Below are 23,524 nucleotides of genomic sequence, written 5' to 3' on the forward strand. Positions count from 1 at the left end.
GCACAACGTTCCGAGGGGGCGGAGCGGAGAGGGAGAGCGCGAAAGGGAAGGGGCGCAGTGCGCCTGCGCGGCAGGGAGAGAGACCCGGAGGAGCCCGCGCAGGCGCACTGTGCTCTTTCCTGCCTTCCCCGCACCCGGAAGCAGCTCCTCACTGCCCCCCCACACACCTCGCCGTGGTACCTCCCACAATTCCCCGCGCCGGCCTTTCCGCCCCGTTCCCTTGCACGGTGAGGAGCTGCCTCGGGGCCGCCGCCCCATCCGGCCGCATCCGCCCCGCCGCCGCCCGCGCAAGGGACCCCGTTGCCGGGGACACGGATATTTCTTCCCGGCGCGCTCGGGGGGCTGCTCCCGGCGGGGCTGGAGGTGTCCCCCACCCCCCCCGAATGGGGCTGAGGGGGTGGGGCTGGGTTGGGGAGCAGGGTGAGGGGGCTGGGAGGAGAGGAAGGGGTTGGGGGGCAGGCCTGGGGGGGTTGTAGCTGGGCACGGGGTGTGACAAGCCGGTGTGTGTCTTGCAGCGCCGCAGCCACAATGGCTCCAGCGAAGAAAGGCGGGGAGAAGAAGAAGGGGCGCTCAGCCATCAATGAGGTGGTGACGCGGGAGTATACCATCAATGTGCACAAGCGCATCCACGGCATGTGAGTGCCAGGCCCTTCCTGGGTGGGCAGTGTTAAATGCTTCCTGTTGCAGGCAGGGATTGGGGTAGGATGTCCCCCGGCAGGGGGGGCATTGAGCTGCGCCTGGATGCAGAGTGCACAGCACAGCAGGGCTGGGGAGCGTGGATGTCCAGGGAAGCAGGAGTGTATTGTGCTTGGAGGGAAGCAGCACCTTTAGCGGCTGCACATGCAAGGGTTGCCCGCGGGTGAAGGTGCCCCGTTGGGTGTAGGAGCTCTGCATGTGCACCATGGCCGTCAGATGGGATAGGACCAGACCAAATTGTTTGCTGGCTCCTGAGAGTGCCCTGGGCCAGGCTGTTTGCAGCTCAGTGTAGGGAGAGGATTTGGACTAGTGTTGCTGCCTCTCTGGGCTGCTCTGTCAGCAGGCAGCTGCAGTCATGCAGGAGGAGGTATGGGTTTATTTTCAGAGCTGTCTGGAGGCAGCTCACAGGCAAGGGCAGGGCAGCAACAGAGTGACCTTTTTCCCTTTCAAAACATGGATCATTTAGGACTCTCGTACAAAAGGGACATGCTGGCTTTGCCTCACAGTCAGGCAATTGCTCCTTTTACTACTCTTCCTGCTTCCAAAAGTTATTGGGTTGTGAGGCTATGCATGCTTAGGATGTGGCAGGAGGTATAGGATTGCCTTTCCTCCTAGCATGAGAGCCATAGGGTTGGAAAGGACCTCAAGGGTCACCCAATCCAGCCTCTTCTGCAGATGCAGGACTTGCTGTTCCTAAACCAGCCTGACAGGCCCATCCAGCTGCTGCTTGAAAACTCCTCTCAGCGAGACTCCATGGTTTCCCTGGGCAGCTTGTTCCACTGTCTTGCTATTTTTGTCATTAGGAGGGTTTTCATTGATTTGATCTAAATCTTTTGCTATAGTTGAAACCCACTGCCTCTTGTGCTTAGTGGCAGGACAACACTTGTTCCTCCCTGCCTTTGACAGCCTTTCATGTGTTTAAAAAAATTCTAGCAGGTCCCTCCCTTTATCACCCTTTCTTCCAAACTGACCATACCTACTTTACCTTTATCGCATTCATTGCTTGATACTCTTTTCTATCTCTCTCTCTCAAATATGTTGCTGCATGCAGTCCTCAGTTGTGGCCTGACTGTCACAGAGGGAACTGGTACTTTCAGCACCACTGTCTTGCCTACAGTGCTCCTCTTGCTGTGGACTCAAAAGTGCATTTGCTTTGCTCTTGCGATCCATCATTGGCTCCTACCACCTACATGCAAAGAGTGCCAGTTGTGGTCTGATATGTAGGCATGCTGTTGCTTTAGGCCTGTCTGCACTACTAGTGTGGTGCTTGTCAGCCTCTACTATACCTGCAAAGCATGCCTAATGTGGATGCAGCTTTTATTGGGAAAAGGGCACTTCTGCCAGAATTATTCCAGATAAGCTTCTTTAGGCCATGTCCTGCCACTGAACGAAGCAAGGGCTAATGTCAAGTGTGCAGTGTTGGCCGGTACAGCTATGCCCTTTGCAGCTCTGACCAACATAGGGGAGTCAGTAGAGCAGATCTGATCTTTGCTGAAAAATTGCATCCAATAGGCAACTTGTACTGAGAGCCATTTAATAGAACACGGTGGGAAAGTCATGGGTAGTGGTGGCTTTTTACTGCATTTGGGGTACTGAGGCGGTGCGGGCGCTAAGGCACACAGTTGATAGCCCAGAGGTTGTAAGTTTGAAACTATAACAGAAGTGCTTGCAGCATAGCCTGTTAGATTCCAAAGAATATGAATTCTGCCAAATACTTTGTCACACGGACACAGAAAAGGAAGGAAAGGTGCATTTGTGCAGAATCGGGCAGAAATAGCTGATTATTGATTCTGGAGCCAGGGTCCAATTAAAGTTTTGACAGTTCATTGGAATGCTTTGGGTTGCATATGCTTAGGGAATGCCAGTCTGGCTGGATGCTATACATGTGCACTGGTGAGGATGTATCTTGAAGCCTGATTAAATTACTGCTTTCTCTTCTTAGAGGCTTCAAGAAGCGAGCGCCACGTGCTCTCAAGGAGATCCGCAAATTTGCAATGAAGGAGATGGGTACTCCTGACGTACGCATTGACACCAGGTTGAACAAAGCCGTCTGGGCCAAAGGAATCAGGTGTGTTCCAGGGGCTTGACAGAGGTTGGGAAGAAAGAATTTCACATGCTCACACATGCAATGGGAAAATGCATAACCACTGATTTCTCTGTGTCCCTGTAGCAATTGTCATTCTCATGCAGATTTTGTGTGTGATGCTGTTGGTGCAGGTAGCTGGGGCTTTCCATAAACTCAGTGAGTTTCTCCTTACAACCAGGCCAGTCTTCTCTCCCAGGCTATCTAGAACTGGGATGTTTGAGTGCAGAACACTTTCTTTGCAAAGTTGTAAGAGCTGTCCCCATATGCACTACTGAGAAATCTGGGAGATGAGGCTGAGAATTAGATCCACAGAAGAGCTCAGGCATTGAAATGCCCATCCTTGCTCAGCAGATAGCCCTACAGGGGTTGTACCATTGCAAGGGGATCTACAAAAGAGCATGTTGAGCAGGGAGGTGTCTAAACTGGCCAATAGGGAACATGAAGAACAGCAGACCTCCAGCTCCCATTCCTTCCAGGGAGTTAGGTACATGACTGAAGGAAGTTCAGGAATTGCAACAGTGAACTGTCTCCTGGAGTTAGGGTTGATTTAAATGTCTTTTCTCACAAAATCCTTGAGAAGGCACCACTAGGATGTTAAGTATTCTGGGTTGGCCCTGTAACTGTCCTGCTCCATGCAGCAGTTACATACTTACTGGGTCAGACATCTTGGCAGGGGATGCGAGTTTGCAACTTCAGATGGGGATTAGACATGGCCTGGTACTGCCTGAGCCTTCGTGTCTAGGTGGCCACAGAACGGGTTTTGCAGGCCTTTGTTTTGGACTTGGGTCTTGCAACCAGAGCACTGCTCCCAGCTAGGGAATTTTCAAAAACTTGAGTTTTGTACAGGTGTATTGTTAGAGGGGACAGATCATTTCTGCCTTCCTCCACCAACCATTGAACTAGCATACTAAAATAGCCCATTTAAAATGTTACAAGGCCAGACCCAAAGAATGCACGGCCTTTGAGAATTTGTCTTAAGTCTTTTCAGCCGTGCAGTTGGTCCAGTAAAAGGTATTACTCACAGAAATCCTTGCCCGTGGGGCACTAACTCAAACCTTCCTTTAAGGGACAGATGTAGGTTTTAATATAGGTTTACTGCATCTCACAAGCCACTTGGGAGAGAAATGTTTTATATCTTTTTTGAAAGCACTTGCTCTACCCCTGCTGTTTTCTGTTAATGGATAGCACAGGCATAAATAACTTGCTTATGCTTCTCTAACATGCTTGAATCCCTATGCTAGTTTAGCAGCCGATTCTTAACCAGTGTTTCTCAGCCCATGGGTTGCAAGAATATATGAAAGGGTCACAAACAAAAAATGGATCAACAGACTAAAAATGGATTCTACTTTAAAGGAGAAAAACATGGAAAATAGCAGCTTTTACACTGCAGGTTGACAGAGTTCCAGCCTGCCAGGGCTGTTTGGGCCCCCCTTGCCCCACACATTAGGAGGCAAAGGGCAGTGGGGTGAGGATTGGCCATGAATGTTTACAAATGGGTCCTGGTCCTGGACTAGAAGACAGTGCCTCTGTATTGTCCAGATTGGGATTTCAAGCTTCCAGAGGGAAATTACTTGCCTGGTTGTGTTTCCCACGTGACTAACAAGGAACACTTGTAGAGATGCTTACCAGGCAACTCATTCGTAGCAAGTTTCCTCAAAGCTCCATTCCTGGACCAGTGACAGGCTAATTAGTTTATTTTGAAGTGTCTCCTTTTGTGGTCCTTCTGGATTTCTGCTTTTGAAACATGGGTTTTGGGCAAACTGCAATTTTGGCAGTGATAGTCCAAATGTACAGGCTCCCATGAAAGACCAGCCTACTCATTGAATTCAGTTACTTTTTTGGCTGAAGCTTTTATAAACCAATGGACAGGTATTAAGAGACTAATTTTAAGAATTTCAGGAGAACAATGGTTGTGGAACAAAGGCATCTATGATAGTGCCTTTGTTGCAAGACAAAATTGTGTGCTGATTTTTATTGAAAATGCAACTGCAAATTATGTGTTGTCGTCATTGTAGGAATGTTCCCTACCGCATCCGTGTGCGCTTGTCCAGGAAACGCAATGAGGATGAAGATTCACCTAACAAACTATACACCTTGGTTACCTATGTACCAGTCACAACCTTCAAAGGTAAGTTTGTATGTACTTCCCCTCCTACATAGGCCTTGTCCTCTTCGTAACTGTCATTATAAAGATTTTTATCTTAAGGTATATGCCTGGAATTGTATGTGGGGTAATTGAGACAGTGCCAGTTACCACCTAGTTCTGTGCAAGAACTGTGCATTTTAAGTATCCACTGCAGAGGAGGGAGATGGTCAGACATAGATGTTCTGGGGGAAAAAGCTCCAAAGGAGCATGTCAGCTGTTTAGCATACAGTCCTACGTTTTAAGTTTAGGACAGCAAAGTTTTTTAGGTGCATCATATTTTCCTAGATGACCGTATGTCCTCTACTGTCAAAGATCTAAATACATGGTCTCCACTTGAAAAATAATCCTTTGTATTAATAATAGGTTGATATCTTGTGACCAGAACTGTCATCATCTATTGATTTTGGTATATTTGCTGCTTCTAGAACACCAGTGTTCAGCTTAGCTAGGGCTGTAATCATTTTTGTGGTTGGCTGCTTTTAGCTAATGCATCCTAGTGCAGCTGTTACACCGATTTACAGATTATACAAAGAAATCTGTCTTGGTCATATACTAATACAACTTAATTTTTTTTCAGGTTTACAGACAGTCAATGTGGATGAAAACTAAGCTGATTTTCATTACAATAAAATTATAAAATGACATTTACTAAGGTGTCCTACTGAGTACTGTTGTTTTAGGGCTCCAGTCTGGTTAGGCACCTGCTTGCTACCTGAAGAGGTATTTCCATCACCTTTGTGCTTCATATACTTATATAAAATAAACTAGTAGAGCAGATTGTGTTGAGTAGTATCAGGTATATTTCCCACCGTTTTAAAGAGGAGATAGTTTCAGGATTAGCTAAGCTGTGGCATTTGCTAAGAACTCTAAATATTCCTCATCTGTATTCATTTCTGAACTAAGTCATCAGTACAAGAGACTTAGTTTTAATATGCAAGTAAAATAAGGATAACTAGACTGTCTCAGTTTGCATGGTTTCATTCTTACATATTCCTCAATTGGGGTAAGGAGAAAACATGGAAGTGTTTATCTTAAGGAGAGAACTGGACAACCCTGGGATTTTAAAGATGAATTCCTGCTTTTGCAAATTAGATGATTTATGATAAACTAAAACTAGATATACTACTGCTGTATCTATTCCCTTTAAAAAAAAAAAACAACAACCAAGACTATCCATCTGTGACTTTGAGGAGATTGCAGTAGTAAAGGATTAGAGTGATCATCTTATGTTTAACCTCATTATAGGCTTTTTCTCAAAGTAACTGGACTTAGTGCAAGTTTGAGGTCCAGTATAAAAAACAGGTTTATTGAAAAGTGCATGTTTTCACAGACCAACATCAAAAGCATAGTCCATGTACACTTAACATTTTAGCAAGACATACAAACTTGAGTACAATCAAATATATTAAAATAGTTTCAATTACCAGCATTGAAACAAGTCTTCAGGATTAGTGCAAAAAAGGAACCCAAACAAACTGCAGACAGTAGCTGAGAAATGTTTTCCTCTGTTATAAAACAAACTATCAGGATTACTGGAGCCAGTTCCTGCTCTCCCAATGTGTAGTAGGGCTGCTGTGTCTTCACACTGCAGACAGATGTTTCCTTTTACATTCAAAACAAGAATGCAAGTAATAAATCAATGGCACAAAAATACAATACTACATGCCCTTTTAACTTATAAAGCTCTCAGTGGCAGACCAACAAATAGTTTATTAGATATCTGCTACTAACCAAGTCTTCCTCTGCAACATGAGCTTTGGTGTAACTTCAGTGCACTTCAGCTTGACAGTGAGGTTTGCTACTGTGAGTTTGCTTTCACCTGTTCACCCCATGATGGGTAGCTCATTCCATTTATTTTGAGGCTATATTGACTGAGCTTTGCATTCTCAAGTTTTGGCTTCAGTTCCAAAGGTTTTTCAAAGAAGTTGACTAGTGATTGTTCAGTCAAAAGTGATGCTAGAATGTGTTCTAAAGAGACGGTCCAGTCTCCTTTAGCCACAGGGGAAGACTGAGAGTCTTTCTGAGGTGTCTTCACAGTGTCATTAAAAACAGCATCCTGGTCTGAGGCAGCAGCTTCACCCTGTAAGTCATCAGTAAATTCACCTGATCCACTACCTGAACTGCTGCTTCTTTGTCCAACTTCTCCAATCTGAAGTAGCAGAGTAGTCACAGTGGCAATGGCTTGGTACAAATCATTTTCCTCTGGATCTTCGTGAAACATGCTATACAAGGTTTTACAGAACTGGATGAATTCCCTCTGGAAGGAAAGAGGTATGCAAAAAACTCATGTCAAGGTACTGACCAGTCACTTATCCATAATGGAGGGGTGGTATATACAGGACATTAGCACAGAAGTTTCCAATAGTTTCATTTGCACTTAGTTTAGAAAGGGCTCAGGTATTTCCTAGCTTTTCACAGGTCCTGGATCTATACTAGCTAACTCCTATTGTACTACCAAATAATTAAGGCAGCCTTCAGTAGATGGCTTCTGGAAGATGTCTTGCCATTTGTCAGTCAGGTTTGCAGTTTCAAGAAGCTGGTAGAAACGTAGTTGCTATGACTGGATCAGGCTGCAAAGCCTTTTTCCTGATCTTGCGCTGCCTACAGTCTAGTAAAACACCAGCTGACCCGGGGGGGGGGGGGGTCTACACATGCCATTAATGCACAGCAATCATGATCCAGAGCTTATTGTTCCCAGGGAACTCCCAGATGTGCCAGTCGGAGCAGCCCTGCCTGGCGAAGGGGTCAGCCTGCTAGCCCAGAGCTGCTCCAACCAGGCTCAACGTGCTGTGGAGGGGCCTTTGCACTTAACAGGAGAAAACTACCCTATGATCAGACGCATGGTGTTCTCTATCGAGTAAGAAAAGTTTTACCAGTCTGTATATACACAAAGCTATTCAACATCACTTTGTCTTATTCATCATTAAATCCATAGACTACATTCACCTAACTGCTTATTTAACAATCTGCCCTACTACTGACATAATGTACACAGGTATGTTTGATCATATATACAGAGCACCTCAATTTACAGCTCTGATGACTTGTTCCATGACAGTGAACACAGCTGTAGTGCCTGCAGATGATTCCAGTTAGCTACTGCCAGCTCTGCATGCAGTAGAGAGTGATATGTGCCTTGACTTAGTTTCAGAAGTTTGAGGGCTGCTGGACTGGGAGGTTTCGGAAGGGCAGAGGATACCACTGGGAACCTTTAGTGGTATCTTTTTGTTGTTATCAACATGAGACAGTGTACTGTCGTCTTTACTGACAGTAGATTTGTTTTGGATCTAAAGTACTGAGCAAGTCCAGTTTTTCTAGTGGCTGGTTCTGTAAGTTGAAGTCTTAGACAATTGCTCAAAGTATAGTTTTAAAATCATTTTCCCCCACTTCTATTTAAAGTGAAATTCGGTCCACACCTTACCTGGCTCATTTTGGGCAATTCTTTTTCCATTTTAGCATCTTTCTCTTTGGCTAAATCTTTAAGCATTTGCTTCAGTTGCTTCTGATAATCTACTGCTTCACCTTGGGTGGGGACAAAAAAGACAAAACCGGAATTAGGTCCAAGTCCTTTGCAGCAAATTCACAACTGAAATAAAAAAAGGGACTGGAGTAGGGAAACTGAATAATTAACTGAGCACTGGACAGCTCTTATATAATTTCTTATATTAAAACAGTAGCAGATAGCCATGACAACACGTACCATTCGCTTTCCCAATTACTAGTGGCCTTGAGGTTGATAACAAGGGATTCTTCAGTGGTGACTGACTGTCTCTCTCATCTTCTGTGAGTGCTAGAGGGGGAGGAGAGATGACAAACAGATGCATAGCTAACAGATCTTGAAATATTGCAAAGATAATTACCTAAACTTTACAGCACTTGAGAGCTATGAGCTCAGCCAGCAAACTAATAGATACATAAAAGGTGAAAGTTAAAGATTAATTATTTAAATTTGGCCTAGTTATATCAGAATGTAAAGTGTACTTCTATTAAAACAAGGCAGTTAGTTACTGTAGCAGAGTGGCAGGAAATGCTGCTCAAAGTAGCATATTCATGAAAGACGTTGCCCATCTTGTAAAACATCTTAAAACTTGCATTTCTTTTGAGTTAAACTGCAATGAAGATCTAACAGACAGTATCACTAATCCAGAATAAATGATTTAAGTTTAGATCACGCCTAGGAAAACAACAGAAATGAAAACATATTATCATACGCAGGGAGATATCTAGAAGTTTCACAAAGAAATAAGAGCTTATACTGAATAAGACCTTACAATCTATTTAATTGTGACTAAACACAATTAAAAGTTTATGAACAAGCTCCCAACTCAGTAACCTATAGTCTTCACTAAGCAGCTTTTGCTTCCCAAAACGTTTACATGGAGACTAAAGAAGAAAGGAAGGATGACTTTTTTTCCTTTCCAATTCCTTACCAGGTGGGATATGCAGCCTGTATAACAGCTTTATCTTTTCATTCATTTCTCCATTATACATAACATCTGCAAGATGAAAACAAATAGAAAGTGGACTGAATATTTACTTTGATAGGTTAAAATCATCAGCATTCTCCAAGCACAAAAGTTAATTGTTTGTGGGAACAAAGCATGCTGACATATGGCCAGTGTATTAAATGTTTAAGTTGTGCCTGATCAACTGGTAACAGCAGGTGAGAACCAGCTGGTCTGTTCTTTGTTCTCAAAAACAGCCCTGGTGCTACTAACTTATAAAACATAATAATAATAAAAAAAAACAGGGCTAAGGTTCAAAAATACCGAATGTGATGCTGTGCAAAAGCCAGACGTCATGCAGTGTACAGAGCTATATCAAGTTTCTCTCACCGGGGTCCACCATCTTAAGAGTTTCCCCTTTAGCCTCCATTACAGTGTAATAGAAAAAGCACTGTGAGAGTATGGAGAGCTCCCACATTTTTAATTGACTAATACAAATGAGTTTAATAGTGGGGAGTGTTTAGTAGTCATGGGATTTCATTCCAAGATTCATCCAGCAACAAAGAAATAAGAACACAAGTGCAATGCTGGGTCAGACCAATGTCCACCTAGCCCAGTATCCTGTCCCAGTAGCACAAGCAGTGCTTCAGAGGGAGAACACTGAACTAGGTATCTCTAGAGTGATCATCTCCTATTCACTACCCTCTCTGGCATCCACCGTTATGGGTTTAGAGATGCCAGAGGAAATGTCTCCAAGCATTCTGTTCAACAGCTATTAACAAACCTATTATCCTTTAATTTATCCTGTCCCTTTTTAAACCTGGCTATGCTATCTGCCTCCTCCGCCTCCTGAGGCAATTAATTCCTCATGGTAACTACACGTTGCATAAAAAAATCTATCTTCTTCTTAGTTTTAAATCTGTCTCCTGCAGGTGCCCCCGAGTCCTAGTATTCTGGGACTTGGTGAACAAGAGTCCCTTGTTTACTTAGTTCATACCCTTAATGGATTTTATAACACGCTATCATATGCCCTCTCAGCCTTCTCCTTTCCAAAATAAAGAGTCCCAGCCTTTTTTGTCTTTCGGTATGGCAACTGGTTCAGGTCCCTGATCATTTTGGTTGCCCTTCTCTGTACCTTTTCTAATTCTACCTTTTGGGGATGTGGAGACCAAAACTGCACATAGTATTCAAGATGAGGGTGCACCAAGGGTTTGTATAATGGCACGGTGACAATCTCCATTTTGTTTTCAATTCCCTTCTGAATGACGCCCAACATTTTATTTATGCCCAACATTTCCAACAAAAAATTAAACTGCTTCCTGCCAAACAGAATTGCGATTTATAATATGACATTCAAACAGATCCTCCCGTCATCTTTTAATTCCAATCTACAACAAGTAAATCGAAACAAAGGGAAATCAGTCAAGAACAGAGATTGGTTAAACCATGCCTCTCAACAGAAATGCATGCCTCTTGCTTGTGTTACATTAAAAGAAAAGCAGAGCATTCTTCCCAACATCCAGCTAGATTGCTACAAAGAGGCACATACCTAAGCAGCAAGCCAGCCCTTTGAATTCAATTAGATGGTCCATGTTTTCATCCAGCAGTCGGAAGGTCCTTTCAGCTAGGACTTCAGTGTGTTCCCCACATGTCCACGGTGAGACAAGTTTATAAAGGTTAGTAAACTGGTGATGGTCTAGTCTATACTGCTCAGCATAAGCTCTGCTTGGGTCATGTCTCTCAATTACTGGACTAGTCAAATCCCAGTAGCAGCTTATTAGATGTTCTCTCTAAAAGAAAATCAGAGGCAGTAGAGAAAAAAGCATTACAACATGTAATATATATTACAGACAGCATAATCCACACTTATCAAAGTACGGTGGCAGTATTGAAACTGCATTAATGTAGCAAGACCAAGATAATTCCAAAAAGAAAAGCCACTGTACTATGGTATTTCTTAGTTATCCAGTAGTTATTGCTATGAATGACGCACATGAGACACACACACAGAGTTGAGTCAATATTAATTACTAAACAGGCAACTGTTTGCACACGTCCAAACATGTATAAGAGATTACTGCATCTCAGGTATATACCTAGATTGATGTAAATACACTGGAATTATGAGCAGACACACATGCATCTTGTATGCTAGTGCCTGACTATTAGATGGCAGGAAGCAGTTAAAGAGCTCATCTGCCGTAAGGGAACAGCTGTCCCAGGTAAATGATACAGACACACAACTTTACCAGTGTTATATTACCTCAATTTTCTGAGAAAATAGCCCTCTGTCATTAAGTAAATCAGGGGTGTCAAAGTCATTTAGGACCTAGGAACTTTTTGCAGGTCAGATAGCCGATGAGTGAAGGTGGCAGAGTTGATGCCTGCGGCTACCAGAGGTCTACACACTTCCAGAACCCAGGGGGTTAATGCAGCCACCCCCCAACACCCTTCACTTCCCCTGCTACTGATAGGAGTCACAAATGGGGATTAAAGATTCAGTGGCGAGCAACAGGGGGGGTTTGGGGGAAGTGGCAGCAAGGTCAGTGCCCTAAGTACCAAAGTTGTGTTAATGCAGAAGCTCCAGTCACAAGCCCCACAAGCCAAATCCAGCTCACAGAGGCAAGTCATCTAGTCCACAAGAAGCCCTGGGAGCCGGAAGACCCACTTCAACAGACTAGTGGCCCAGACGTTTGACACCTCTGAAGGAAGGGGCTGCATATCACCTGTCACTCCTTGCTTAAACCGCTCTACATGCTTCCTAAGTCCAGGTTCTAGATGAAAGGAATACTACGAAGCTTTTATGATTCCTCACTCACCCGCTCCTTTCAGAGCGCCCAGAAGCTGGGAAGTTAAACAGAGTAGAAATAAAGCCCTAAAACAATCAGAACCCAGACAACTTTGAATGAATGACAAGCATCAAGGTCAATTTTCCTTAGCTGTGTGGGTCCTTAAGAGTGTGAAACAAGGATTTTGGTACTAGCTGCTGAAGAGCATGGGTTGTGCAGTCAACTATACTATACATTGTGAAACTGGAGGTAAAAGTTGTTGGAGTATAATAGAAGCCAATCTCTTTCTTGGAGTGCAGTTAGAAAGGAAGACAACAAGGCTCAAGACCTGATCTAAGCCCCACTGATTTAAATGATTGTTTCTTTTGCACTACACCAGGGGTCGTCAACCGGGGGTACGCATACCGCTGGGGGTACTTGGACCAGTCCTAAGCAGTACGCGTGGGCAGGCAAGGACAGAGCACCACTGCCTCCCAGGAGCAGGGGCAGGGCAGGGCCAGGGCAATAGCACCTCTCTGTGGGGGTGGGAAAGCTCACACGCAGCGGCTGCTGCTACCACACACCAGCCTGGTGAGCTTCTCCATCCAGCGGAGGGGTGCCGCTGTCCTCACCCCAGCCTGGTCCCTGCTCCTGGGAGGTGGCGGCACTCCATCTCCACCCGTCCGCACACCGTTTCCGCCTCCCCTCTCAGCGCCTGGCCACACACTCCTTCCCCTCCCCTCCACTCAGTGTCCAGCTGCGCACACACCCCCCCCCCCAATCACTGCTCAGCATCCAGCCACCGGGGGTACTTAGACTAAAAAAGGTTGAAAAGCGCTGCTCTCCACATTCCAAGCGAAGAGCTGGAGGAAGGAGACTGTAGGGCAAAGTTTGGCATCTCATCCCATAACACCACCATCTCCAATAAAGGGAATTCCTGCTGCTCTACATTTACGTCCGGTACAAGCCCAAATAACGGCCAGCAAATTTAATCCACAAGCCCTGCAGTTTTTTTCCCCTTCAGCCCCACATTTCCTGGGCACACCAACCTTAAACAAGTCATACAATTCCTCCAAGTCTTCAGGAACAATTGAAACATCTGGGATGACAACTCTGAGCTTAAAGGGAAAGAAGGAGAAAACATACTGGTGGTGAATACAAGCAGTACTGGCAGATAAGCAAGCACGTGCCCTCCCACACTGCTGTACTCTGCAAGAACGGGAGTACTGGTGATTTTATGCCTCTTCCCTTTCTTTTATCTTCCTGAGGGACTTTATGCATAAAGCCATAAAAAAGCACTCGCACTCAAGATGACGAGAAAAAGGACAAAAAAGCACCAGGTACCTCTTCTCCCTTCACTAAGTTAAATTAAGAGTCAGTTGTTAAAAATCATTAAATCCTACAACAGTCTACATACCACATTTTGCTTGGTTGTATCCTCATGGCTTTGTAGAACACGAATCCTGTGTCTATAGCGCATTTGCTCAATCTGATCCACAGAGTAGTCTCCAAATTTCTAGAGTACAGGAACAGATTTTTAATCAATCTGAAAATGTAAACTTCAAAGTATTATTAGTCCTAGGGAAAACGGGGTTTTTAATGCTATATTTAAACATCCAGCTTATCTCCTTAAGTACTTCTATCAGGCCAATTGCTGTGGTATTTGAGAACATCATTCAAGGAGCTACTCAGTAGATGCTTAAAGTATGAATCTACCATACATACAACATCCTAGCATAGTTTAAATCCCACACAGAAAGAAACTTTTAAAATGCTTTCTGAATGGAAAGTTCAGCAGATTCTCATTTTTATTTTACCTCATAGGAGTCACGGATCAGGTCAGCTACTTCTGTCACTGCACAGGGTTCTTGATCATCACTGAAAAAGGTGTGGTGATTTTTGAAAGGTGACAGAGGGCTTTCTTCATTTTTAACATGATCTAAAAATCTGAAGGGAAAAACCGTTATATATTCAGATTACTCAGCTGCGTATTCTTTTCAAAGCATAATAAAAATAAGTACAATATTCTGGTCTGGGTCCTAGTGGAAATATACTAATTTTTTATGCTATATACTTCAAAATGCCTCAGTTATTACTCTAAGCTGCAATGTAGCTAACGACTAAATACAGAAACCTCCTAAGGAAGAACAGTTCTCACCTCCCTGATGCCTGAAGCAGGAAGTGCCTCACTCCAGGGAAGAAGCAAAGAGCAACGGTAAATACTGAACACTGACAGTCCATGCAGCCCTCCAGCACTGCCAGGAAAGGTGCTGAGGAATGCATCTAAACCCCTTGTGTAAATCAGATTTTGAAAACAACAGCAAAAAGCTGAACTTATTAGAAGCTTGTGCATATGCTCCAGAACATCCTTCCCTTATGGTCAGCACACAATCTATATTTCTTGGTATCACATTTTAAGGTAAGACAATTTGTAAGTCTGGCAACACTACACCGTGAGACAAAGGAATGTACCTGCTAAGAATCATCAAGGCTTGCCCATCGTCCTTGCTGTTACACAGCTCCACTGCGTTAGCCTCAAGAACAGCCAAGCCTAACTGGAAGATGGCTCTGATTCCATCGAAGAAAAAGCAGTCTACAGCATTCACAGCACTTTCTAGAGGCATGATGCTGAGAAAAAGGGTGAGGAACCACGAAAGGGAAATGGAACTGAGCGTGGTCAAATCTTTCATGTGTTCAGCCAGTTCTGGAAGTCGCTCTTTTATAAGCTCTTCAAATGCCGACTGGTCTACCTGAGCACCTGTAAATCATGATGAAATTGTATTAAAACAGGGGTTTAGGAAAGCAAAAGAATTCAGAATTTTTGTTTAGCTGCAAATCATAAGCTGACAAATAATTAAAAATGTATATATCTGGAACACCAAGATATGCACACGTCCAACTTGAGTAACCCACTGTCCTGCTGATACGAATCCCATCCCTGCCCTTGGCATCACGTCTACAATTCCTATTGTAAACTCTTCTGTACGAGGACTGTGTCATTTTCCATTTGGACTTCATACTATTTTGGGTGCTATAAGATCATAATAGCAGCAGCTGCTGTTTTCTGGCTAAATCACACATCATAGCTAAGTACCAGCAAAAACAATTCCGAAAAAGCTGTTTTACTGTTCAACTTGGGATCTACACAATAAAAAGAAAGCAAAGAATGCATCCCTCTGGTGCATGTACCCAAAGTACATATTCATCATCTAAAAACAAAACGAGCAGCAGAGCTTCCATACTAGGCTGGAAAATGTGTAAGTGCACCTGAAGGATGGATTTAGGTGCTCCACAACAGGTATTTTAAGAACATCTACCTTGTATCACGCCCCATGATAAGTTTTCCTGTCCATGTTAAAAGCAGTCATTTCAGCAGGAGCACACTTAGGCCCTGGCCCAGCCTCTTAGAGCGGTGAGAAGCCCCACCAGAGTTAATGGATGTGCATATACTAGCAAAGAACCATGTGAGGGAGCACTGCCATGCAACATGGCATACCCGCTCCATGCAAAATAGGTACATTTAAATGAATGAAATAAATAATGCACTCAATGCTCTGAAAGAATGCAGTGTAACCACCATTAGTGTGGAGCTGGTCATGCACCAAGCACCTTCTACCTCAAATACTGATGCACCATATTGGGCAACTACATTACATCCTTTTAGAGTGCAGCACAGCAGTCTCACTGTGCTCATGACTGTCTACATTGGGGCTCTCCCTAGCCCCATCCTTAGACCATGTGGGCAAGGTACCAAGACATGCAGCTTCACATAGATAGCATAACTCATGGCAGTGAGACATGCAATACGAGGCCCTTGCATTAAAGACGTTTACTTTATACAAACAGCCATTAGCTTTGCCAATTATTTTCTGCTCTTTCCATGATACACTGATGCATGGTTACTCAGAACGTCTGCTGACCAAATGCATCATTTCTGACGGGAAACCAAACGGTTCAGGTACTGTTTGCAAATTCTGAAGTACCGGATGCAGCATTTGTCCTCCTGAGCACTGACTGCATTGAGTTACAAGGAGACATGCTAGTGGTGGCAGGACAGAAATTATGCTACCATTATGCTGAGGAGAATTCAAAATTGTAATAATTTGAGTGTTCAGAAATATGCTAAGATTTTCTGGAGGACCAATATAGATGGTGTTCCTACCCTGAAGAAGATAACTCATGACTGAGTTTAGAGGGTATCACCAGGATCATAAACAGACAAAAGCAATAGGGAGAGAGAGAGAAAAAGGAAGGACAAGTAATAAGATCTCCTGGTGGCTTGGCAAAAGGTGGCTTCAGCTGGGCAGTGTAAACTAAAGCTTAAGGGAGCTAGCGCTCAGATATAATGAGAGACACTGAGCTGCTAGAAGTGATTCGAAGAAGGAAATGATAACTTGGCACAGACATGTAGAGAGGGTTATGTAAATTCAGGGTCAGCTTGGATTTGGGTGAGTACCGTATGTCCCAGTATGGGCCAGATTGCTTGGACGTAAAAAAGGCGCCACGGCCAGATGAGAGGAATAGGGTCAGGAGCTGCACCAGGTAAGAATCACAAGATCATATTCCAGCGAAGACCAACACAAGGTGGACTTCTATGAGATGTCAAAAACACAAGTTGAGATTCTGAGAAAGGAGACAGGTCTGGAGTAGAGAAAGAATTTGGATGTAATCAGCATCATAGATTTCATAGACATTAGGGCTGAAAGGGACCTCGGAAGATCATCGAGTCCAGCCCCCTGCCCAAAGGGCAGGAAGTCAGCTGGGGTCATAGGATCCCAGCAAGATAAGCATCCAGTTTGCTCTTGAAGGTGTTCAATGTAGGTGCTTGAACCACCTCCGATGGCAGGCTGTTCCAGACCTTGGGGGCTCGGACAGTAAAGAAATTCTTCCTTATGTCCAGCCTGAAACGATCTTGAAGTAGTTTGTGACCATTTGACCTCGTCATCCCTTGGGGCGCTCTGGTGAACAAACGTTCCCCCAGATACTGGTGGTCACCCCTGATAAACTTGTAGGTGGCCATCAGATCACCCCTGAGCCTGCTCTTTTCCAGGCTAAAGAGCCCCAGGGCTCTCAGCCTGTCATCGTAGGGTCTGCTTCCCTGACCTCTGATCATGCGCGTGGCTCTTCTCTGGACTCTCTCAAGCTTCTCCACATCCTTTTTGAATTGTGGAGCCCAAAACTGGACGCAGTACTCCAGCTGCGGCCTCACTAAGGCCGAGTACAGGGGGAGAATGACGTCCCGGGATGTCAAGATGGTAACTGAAGTCTTTTATCTATAGAAGAGGAACAAGTTGACTGATTGACAGGATATAACCAACGTCCAATCCACCAGCCAACTGGTGGTGTCACTAAGCAACTTCATTTAATTTTACTAGCAGATTTCTATGGCAGCACTGCTTTAAATTTAAGCTTACTGCCTGTTCAGTGATATGATGATGCAAAAGCAGACAGATAAAATGACTACACTTAAAAAGAGAACTTATCCAACACATCAAAACACAGAAGTATACATGTTCCATTTCAAAAAAGGTGGAGGAAGACAAGAAATTGCAAACAATGAGCTTTCCCCCCTCCCCTAGGAGCACACACCTAAAATTACTGTGTAAAATAATCTCTCTAACATTTTTCCAGTGTGCATGTGGCTACACGTTCTGCACACGTAACTTACATATGCATTTCTAGAAGTTTAACCTACTTACACTGCAGGGCAGCTAGACAGACTCCAGATGCAGTACAGGGCATAGGAGACTGGAAGACTTAAAGTTATTTGCCAATATTGCATGTACATGTGAAAAATACTCTGAAATTTAAGAAACAGCTAGGGGTTTGATATCTGTTCTCTCTCTAGTGTAATTTTTGACTCAAGCCTATATGTCTTCAACATTCAGATAAAGCAAACATAGTTACTAAAACAGATCCTTCCAAACAGCTACGATAGTCCAAAATTGGCAAAAACTAAAACTGTTAAGATTAGCAAGTAGTTATCTTGTGTTAAATCTGTCACAGATCTAATTAAAAGCAGACAAAAAGCACAGCACTTCCCTAACCAGCCAGGCTGTGGACTAACAACTCTTGAGCAAGTCTTCTAGTATCTCTGATAACACATACCCTGAAACTGATATGGAACAGAGCACAAAGTGGCCTCCACACAATATATAAATGGTGTCCTCAGGTACTGATTCACACATGGCATTTTGGACCATTCTAAACAAAAGCAAAATACCAAAATACCAAATTTCATGCCAATGCCACCCAGTATTTTAGCCACCCATTCCTGGTGTCATATTTTTAAGAAAGAATGGAAGAAAACAATCTTACCGATCACTCGGTGGTTGAAGTAATCTGGCAGCATTCTCTCGCACACTGCAACCAACAGCCAAAAGGCTTCCTCCTCTTTGGCATACAGCAGTAAGACAGATGTCAAAATATTCATAGACTTATGAGGTCAAAGAAAAAAACATGGAATTTATTAGTTACAGCAACTAACCTTTCTCTAAGAGCTCCTCAAATCGGGGCTGTGTTCTAAACATAATTTTGTTACGTATTTATGTACCCCACCACATGTCTGATTGTTTCCCACTGCCTTCAACTATATAGAGGTAACAATTTATGAAAAAAACTTAAAGGATAATATAAAGTGAATACTTTTAGCAATTTAATTGAGAGTTAAGCCACAGGTGGCTTTGCATGTTCATACACAATATTTTCGTATGAGCAACACAAACCAGCTATGAAAAATACAGAATTCTACTTTGTTAAAACACAAATTGGGCATTTGGTTGCATCAGACCATGATTCTCCTGCTTGCAGAGATGGAAGATAAATAAGGGGGAACTGTTCTGTTCCCTGGTCAAAACTCAGGGAGCTGGAGTGAAGACCGAGAAATTATTGTAGCAAATTAGCTGGTAATTACACTGCACTGGTACTCTATATTCCGCCACCCAGTTGGAAAGAGGAAAGGAGACTTTCAGTTCACAAAATACTTTTCTTAGATCCCCTGTACAAAGCATAATTTTGCAGAACAGATTGCTTTGCTCACTTGCTAAGCACCGTATGAGAAACTTGTACTCAACACACTAGCAATAGGAGAAGCAAAACTCCGAATTCGCAAGGGGCACACATCTGTGCAGTCAAATGGTGCCATTTGTATACATGCATTTTTCAAAGTAAAGGGTACTTAATATGTAAGCAAAATATTTTAAATATGTAGGAAAGTAAATTATTTACACCAAAAGCATTACTTTGAGATGATGATACTCTGAAATAATGATAAAAGCAAGTGGAGACTCTCCCTAGAAAAATAAAAACCTGTCACCATGTGCTACTGCTTACTTGACAGTATCCTATTTTGGGGTTCCTATGTGCGTAAGCCGTCAGGACTCTCCTCAAAGCTGCTATCCCCATTTCACTCTGGAAGGTAGGGTGCTCAGGCAGTGAGCGATGCAGGTCACGTTCGATCTCCTCTGTTGCTATGCAACACTTGCCCATTGAGGCCTCTACTAAATTTTCATAGTAACCAGGATGTGAAGCAAGATCAGTCACAGCATCTGAGAACAGCAGTAAGAGGAAATGCCAAGAGAATTAGGATGCTTTTACGTACAATGTTGTTAAAGGGAAGTATCAGTCTAAAGAAAGTGTGTGGAGAAGCTGTTTACTTCCAGGTCCGTAATATTAGGTAATATATTGCACTACATGCAATTAGTGAAGCCCTGAACCTAAATGCAGATAAAAACAGTGGAGATGATTTTCTGAAGTTCAACAGTCCCCATGAAAAGAAATAGGTATAATTAAAGACTAAACAGAAGAAAAAAATCAGGTTGGGATTGACTTTATACTATGCAACATCCCCAGGTGAAAGCATTACTGGCCTTACATATACACACCATATCCACACACACTGTGCACTGAAAATGTTTAACGTGTACTTGGGTTTCAGACAACCTCAAGATCACATTATATGGAACAATGATGCCTGAAGACGGCAGTCAGCAACGTGGCTTGGCCTTTCCTATATCTAGTTTCTACTACTCCTACCAACGTTCCCTGAAAAGCTGCAGCACGGGTGACTTCAAGATGCCACTTAATTTGCAATAATTAGGTTGAGCTAAACTTAAATCAATATTTATGCTGCAATCTAATTGCCCCATCATTAAGACATGAAGGCACTTTATACCAATTAAGTTGCTGAAATAGGTGCTGCTATTTAAATATTTCTGTATATGACTGAATAATTCTAACACGCAAATAAAAATGTCCTTATTTTGTCCAGCCAGGTAGGTATCACTGTAGCAACTGAGCAACCCCCTACCGCTCCCATTCAACTAAAGTACATCATGTACCAAAACACCTGAAGACGTTTCCCCTGTGCTGAAAAACCTATCTGGAGGTTTCACGCCTGGCTGGGAGTTTTGCGGTGTTCAGATGCAGATCCTAGCTCCTGCCAACCACCTCTATAGAGTTCTCACCTGAAAAGAGGAGCCAGAGTTCACCTCGTAAAGATTCGGGGATTCCCATGGCAACAAGCTTTCTGATCTTCTCTGTACGAAACATACATACAGTTCTGCCATATTCTGCAAAATGATCATTCCACAGACTCTCTTTTACTCTCTCCTTGAACTGGAAACAAAATAAAAAGCTTTTAAAAAAAAATACACCCCATGTTTTTCAAGGCCTTGTACATGAAAGAAATTCAATCCTTCAGATTTGTCCCTTTCATTAGTGAATTGTGCGTCATGGATTGTGGAAGCGGGCATGGGAGGTCTGCATCAAATGGGCAAATCTTGATCCATTTTGCCCTTGGGGCAAAACTTTTGCAGTTCCAGCACTCAAGAGCAGACTGGCAGAACCCCACTATAGACCAGAACCCAGCTCGACAAGGACCCCTCTGCAGCTGGAAAAATGCAGAAAAACAAGCAATGTGCACCACATTTTCTTCCATAGTTCAGGGGTTCCCAAGCAGCCCCTTCCAGGTTTACCAGCTGCCCGCATGCCCCTACCAGGATATGGTTGCTATTTTAACCCCTTAAATGCCAATTATTATAATGAAAATTAAATCCACCATTATACAATTCCTCCCATGTACACCCCAGACATGTCTTGCATACCCCCGGGGCTACGTGTACCACGGTTTGGGAACCCCGGCCATGGTTCACGTTCTCTATCATTAAGAGGCCAGAAGTCACAATGACTACTCAACAATCAGAGAGCTAAGCGGGATGCAGCAGCTCTGTACTCATCACTGACTCTGGGCAACAGTGCAACCCTCATTGCCATGGACTGAACCAAAGGGCTGCAAAAAAGCCTTCTAGGAACTTACAGTACCAAAAGATGAGGCTGTTAAAACCAGAAATGATTTGTTGTTAAGCATTTGATAGGGATAGTTTAGAAAAAGCATCCCTGCATTGGACAAGATGAACCTTGGAGTATCTTACAACAATGATTTTACTAATGATCACAAAGAAGAAAGCTAAAAACTTATTTCTGCACAAAAGCAGCACTGACATTTTTAGGCTCTGCAAATCAACTGGGAGTTTGGAGGAAATATAAAAATCAGCTCTTAAAAAAAAATTTAAAAAAAACCCAAAAACTGTGTCGCATAATACTCTGAAATCTTTGTTTAATCTATTAGGTCATAATGAAGGTTGCCATTACAATTATAGTACAATATCATAGATGATAGGCAGTAATAAAACAAAGTCCAATAAGTGTCATTACTGCAATTAATATATACAAACATATGGTCCGGCCCCCATCTATCAAAAGTTTTTCCTTAACGAAGATTTAAGAGTAAATAAAAAGGTACCACCTGTTTTCTTTTCATAGCATCATTCGATAAGAAAGACATGATGCAGAGAGACAGCTTTGGGGGTAGAAAGTGGGGGGTGATAAATATAAATTTATAAAAGAAAAACCAGCCAGGGGAGGGACCCAACATAAAAAATGAGCTTACATTTTAAGCTTACACACATACACACACACGCACGCACTTAACCTCACCAGACTGTCACTGTATTAAAAACGGGAAAAAAAACTATTTGATTTTGTTTCAGTTGCCACAGCTGTCACGTTTTTTTGTGCATCATACCGACTGAATATACTATGCATCTTGTTTTTGAAAGGCAGAATGAAGAAAAAAGGATCTTTCCTTTTAGTAAATTGAGTAGCAGCAGCTAGGGAGCAAAGCCTGCTCCTGTTCTGCTCCCTGTTAAGAGGGGTGCAGATTTTACTTTCATCTGTAAATCGGCAGAAGCTGTTCTCATCATATTTCTCACATATAACGCACACTATTGTATTCAGCAGCAGTTTTATTGAGGGGGAAAAGTGTGTGCAACGTGGTACAAAAATACTTTAAGACCAAAAGTATTTTGTTTAAGACCTGGTCATAATCTTACTTCACAGCCACATGCCACTTTTACATACCTTCCTGAACTCTTCAGTTCCTGGCTGAGCCACGTTTGACCTCAGTTCCTCTGAATTTAGCAAGTGACCGCCGTCCTTTCCACCATCATTTCCATCGCTGTTTTGTGAAGCCACTATTCCTGTACTGTCAGACTCACAGTTACTGAACACAGATGTTGAATGAAATGTGGGAGAGGTCTGCAATGCAGGATTGAAGAAAAATTTCAAAAGGATAACAAAAACCACTCCATACTGACAGCGTTCAAGGCAAACAATAGCCAACGAGAACTAATAAAGCTGAACAACTCTGCTATAATCTTGGACTACATTTTTCAAACTTGGGCTACTGAATTGAAGTACTTAAATCCACAATTTGGCTGCCAGTAAGTACAGTCCATTGCAGTCACCGTCACCATTTGGTTGAGCACTTGCTATCAAATAGCTGGAGTCTAGCATCACGATTTTTGGAAAAGTAGACCAAATGAAGAGTTCTTTTCTATTTTGTTTCATAGCCAAGTTAGCCAGCAGCTTTTAAGACTGGATTCTTTCATAGCATGGCATTAGCTGGCACACTCAAAGGTTTTAACAAGTTACTCCACAACAGACACATACAGATCGTTCTGGGACTACCAGCGGAAAGGTTGGAGAATGTCAGCAACTGGGTGGGAAGGGTGCCCAGGACACTGCCATGGGAACTGGTAATCCTGGCAGCCAGTCAAGATTTAGCTGGGGACAGGCCAACTGTTGACCAAATAACTGCCAAGTTTCCAGAGTAGAGGAAATAGTTATTTAGCTAATTGTAGGGTGAAGGAAGAGAAAAAAAAATTAAATTTGAGAGGCAGGTTGATTTTTCAAGGATAAGGGGCACACTGGGAAATAGGCAGGCTGTAGACAGCGTCACCTAGAGGAATGGGTAAGGGAGAAAAAACAGAGGGCAGAGTTGGAGAAGCCTGGGATCTCCCAACAGGCAGGACAATGGCAACAT

At 43.2% G+C, this 23,524-nt stretch overlaps 2 protein-coding genes across 4 annotated transcripts in view; one reads left to right on the top strand and one right to left on the bottom strand.

Annotated features, from left to right (window-relative positions):
* The first annotated feature begins 126 nt into the window (after nucleotides 1-126).
* Nucleotides 127-5,576, top strand: RPL31 (ribosomal protein L31). Its single transcript, XM_006261423.2, has 5 exons — nucleotides 127-227; nucleotides 516-635; nucleotides 2,639-2,764; nucleotides 4,798-4,910; nucleotides 5,506-5,576. Exons 2-5 carry the CDS (start codon nucleotides 529-531, stop codon nucleotides 5,535-5,537), a joined length of 378 nt encoding a protein of 125 aa, XP_006261485.1. The 5' UTR covers nucleotides 127-227; nucleotides 516-528; the 3' UTR covers nucleotides 5,538-5,576.
* A 637-nt stretch (nucleotides 5,577-6,213) lies between these two features.
* TBC1D8 (TBC1 domain family member 8) overlaps nucleotides 6,214-23,524 on the bottom strand; it is a 61,274-nt gene continuing 43,963 nt past the window's right edge. For all 3 annotated transcript variants that reach the window (XM_006261422.3, XM_019485061.2, XM_014600471.3), the window contains 13 exons: nucleotides 22,561-22,737; nucleotides 20,607-20,757; nucleotides 19,474-19,688; nucleotides 18,460-18,577; nucleotides 14,614-14,899; nucleotides 13,959-14,088; nucleotides 13,559-13,657; nucleotides 13,191-13,259; nucleotides 10,923-11,163; nucleotides 9,359-9,424; nucleotides 8,629-8,718; nucleotides 8,350-8,450; nucleotides 6,214-7,185 (listed from right to left, as the gene is read on the bottom strand). In XM_006261422.3, the coding sequence (XP_006261484.1) occupies nucleotides 6,727-7,185; nucleotides 8,350-8,450; nucleotides 8,629-8,718; nucleotides 9,359-9,424; nucleotides 10,923-11,163; nucleotides 13,191-13,259; nucleotides 13,559-13,657; nucleotides 13,959-14,088; nucleotides 14,614-14,899; nucleotides 18,460-18,577; nucleotides 19,474-19,688; nucleotides 20,607-20,757; nucleotides 22,561-22,737 (2,202 nt within the window). In that variant the 3' untranslated portion in view covers nucleotides 6,214-6,726. The remainder of the gene's footprint in view (nucleotides 7,186-8,349; nucleotides 8,451-8,628; nucleotides 8,719-9,358; nucleotides 9,425-10,922; nucleotides 11,164-13,190; nucleotides 13,260-13,558; nucleotides 13,658-13,958; nucleotides 14,089-14,613; nucleotides 14,900-18,459; nucleotides 18,578-19,473; nucleotides 19,689-20,606; nucleotides 20,758-22,560; nucleotides 22,738-23,524) is intronic.

Source organism: Alligator mississippiensis, chromosome 1 (genome assembly GCF_030867095.1).
Source record: "Alligator mississippiensis isolate rAllMis1 chromosome 1, rAllMis1, whole genome shotgun sequence".
NCBI lineage: Eukaryota > Metazoa > Chordata > Crocodylia > Alligatoridae > Alligator > Alligator mississippiensis.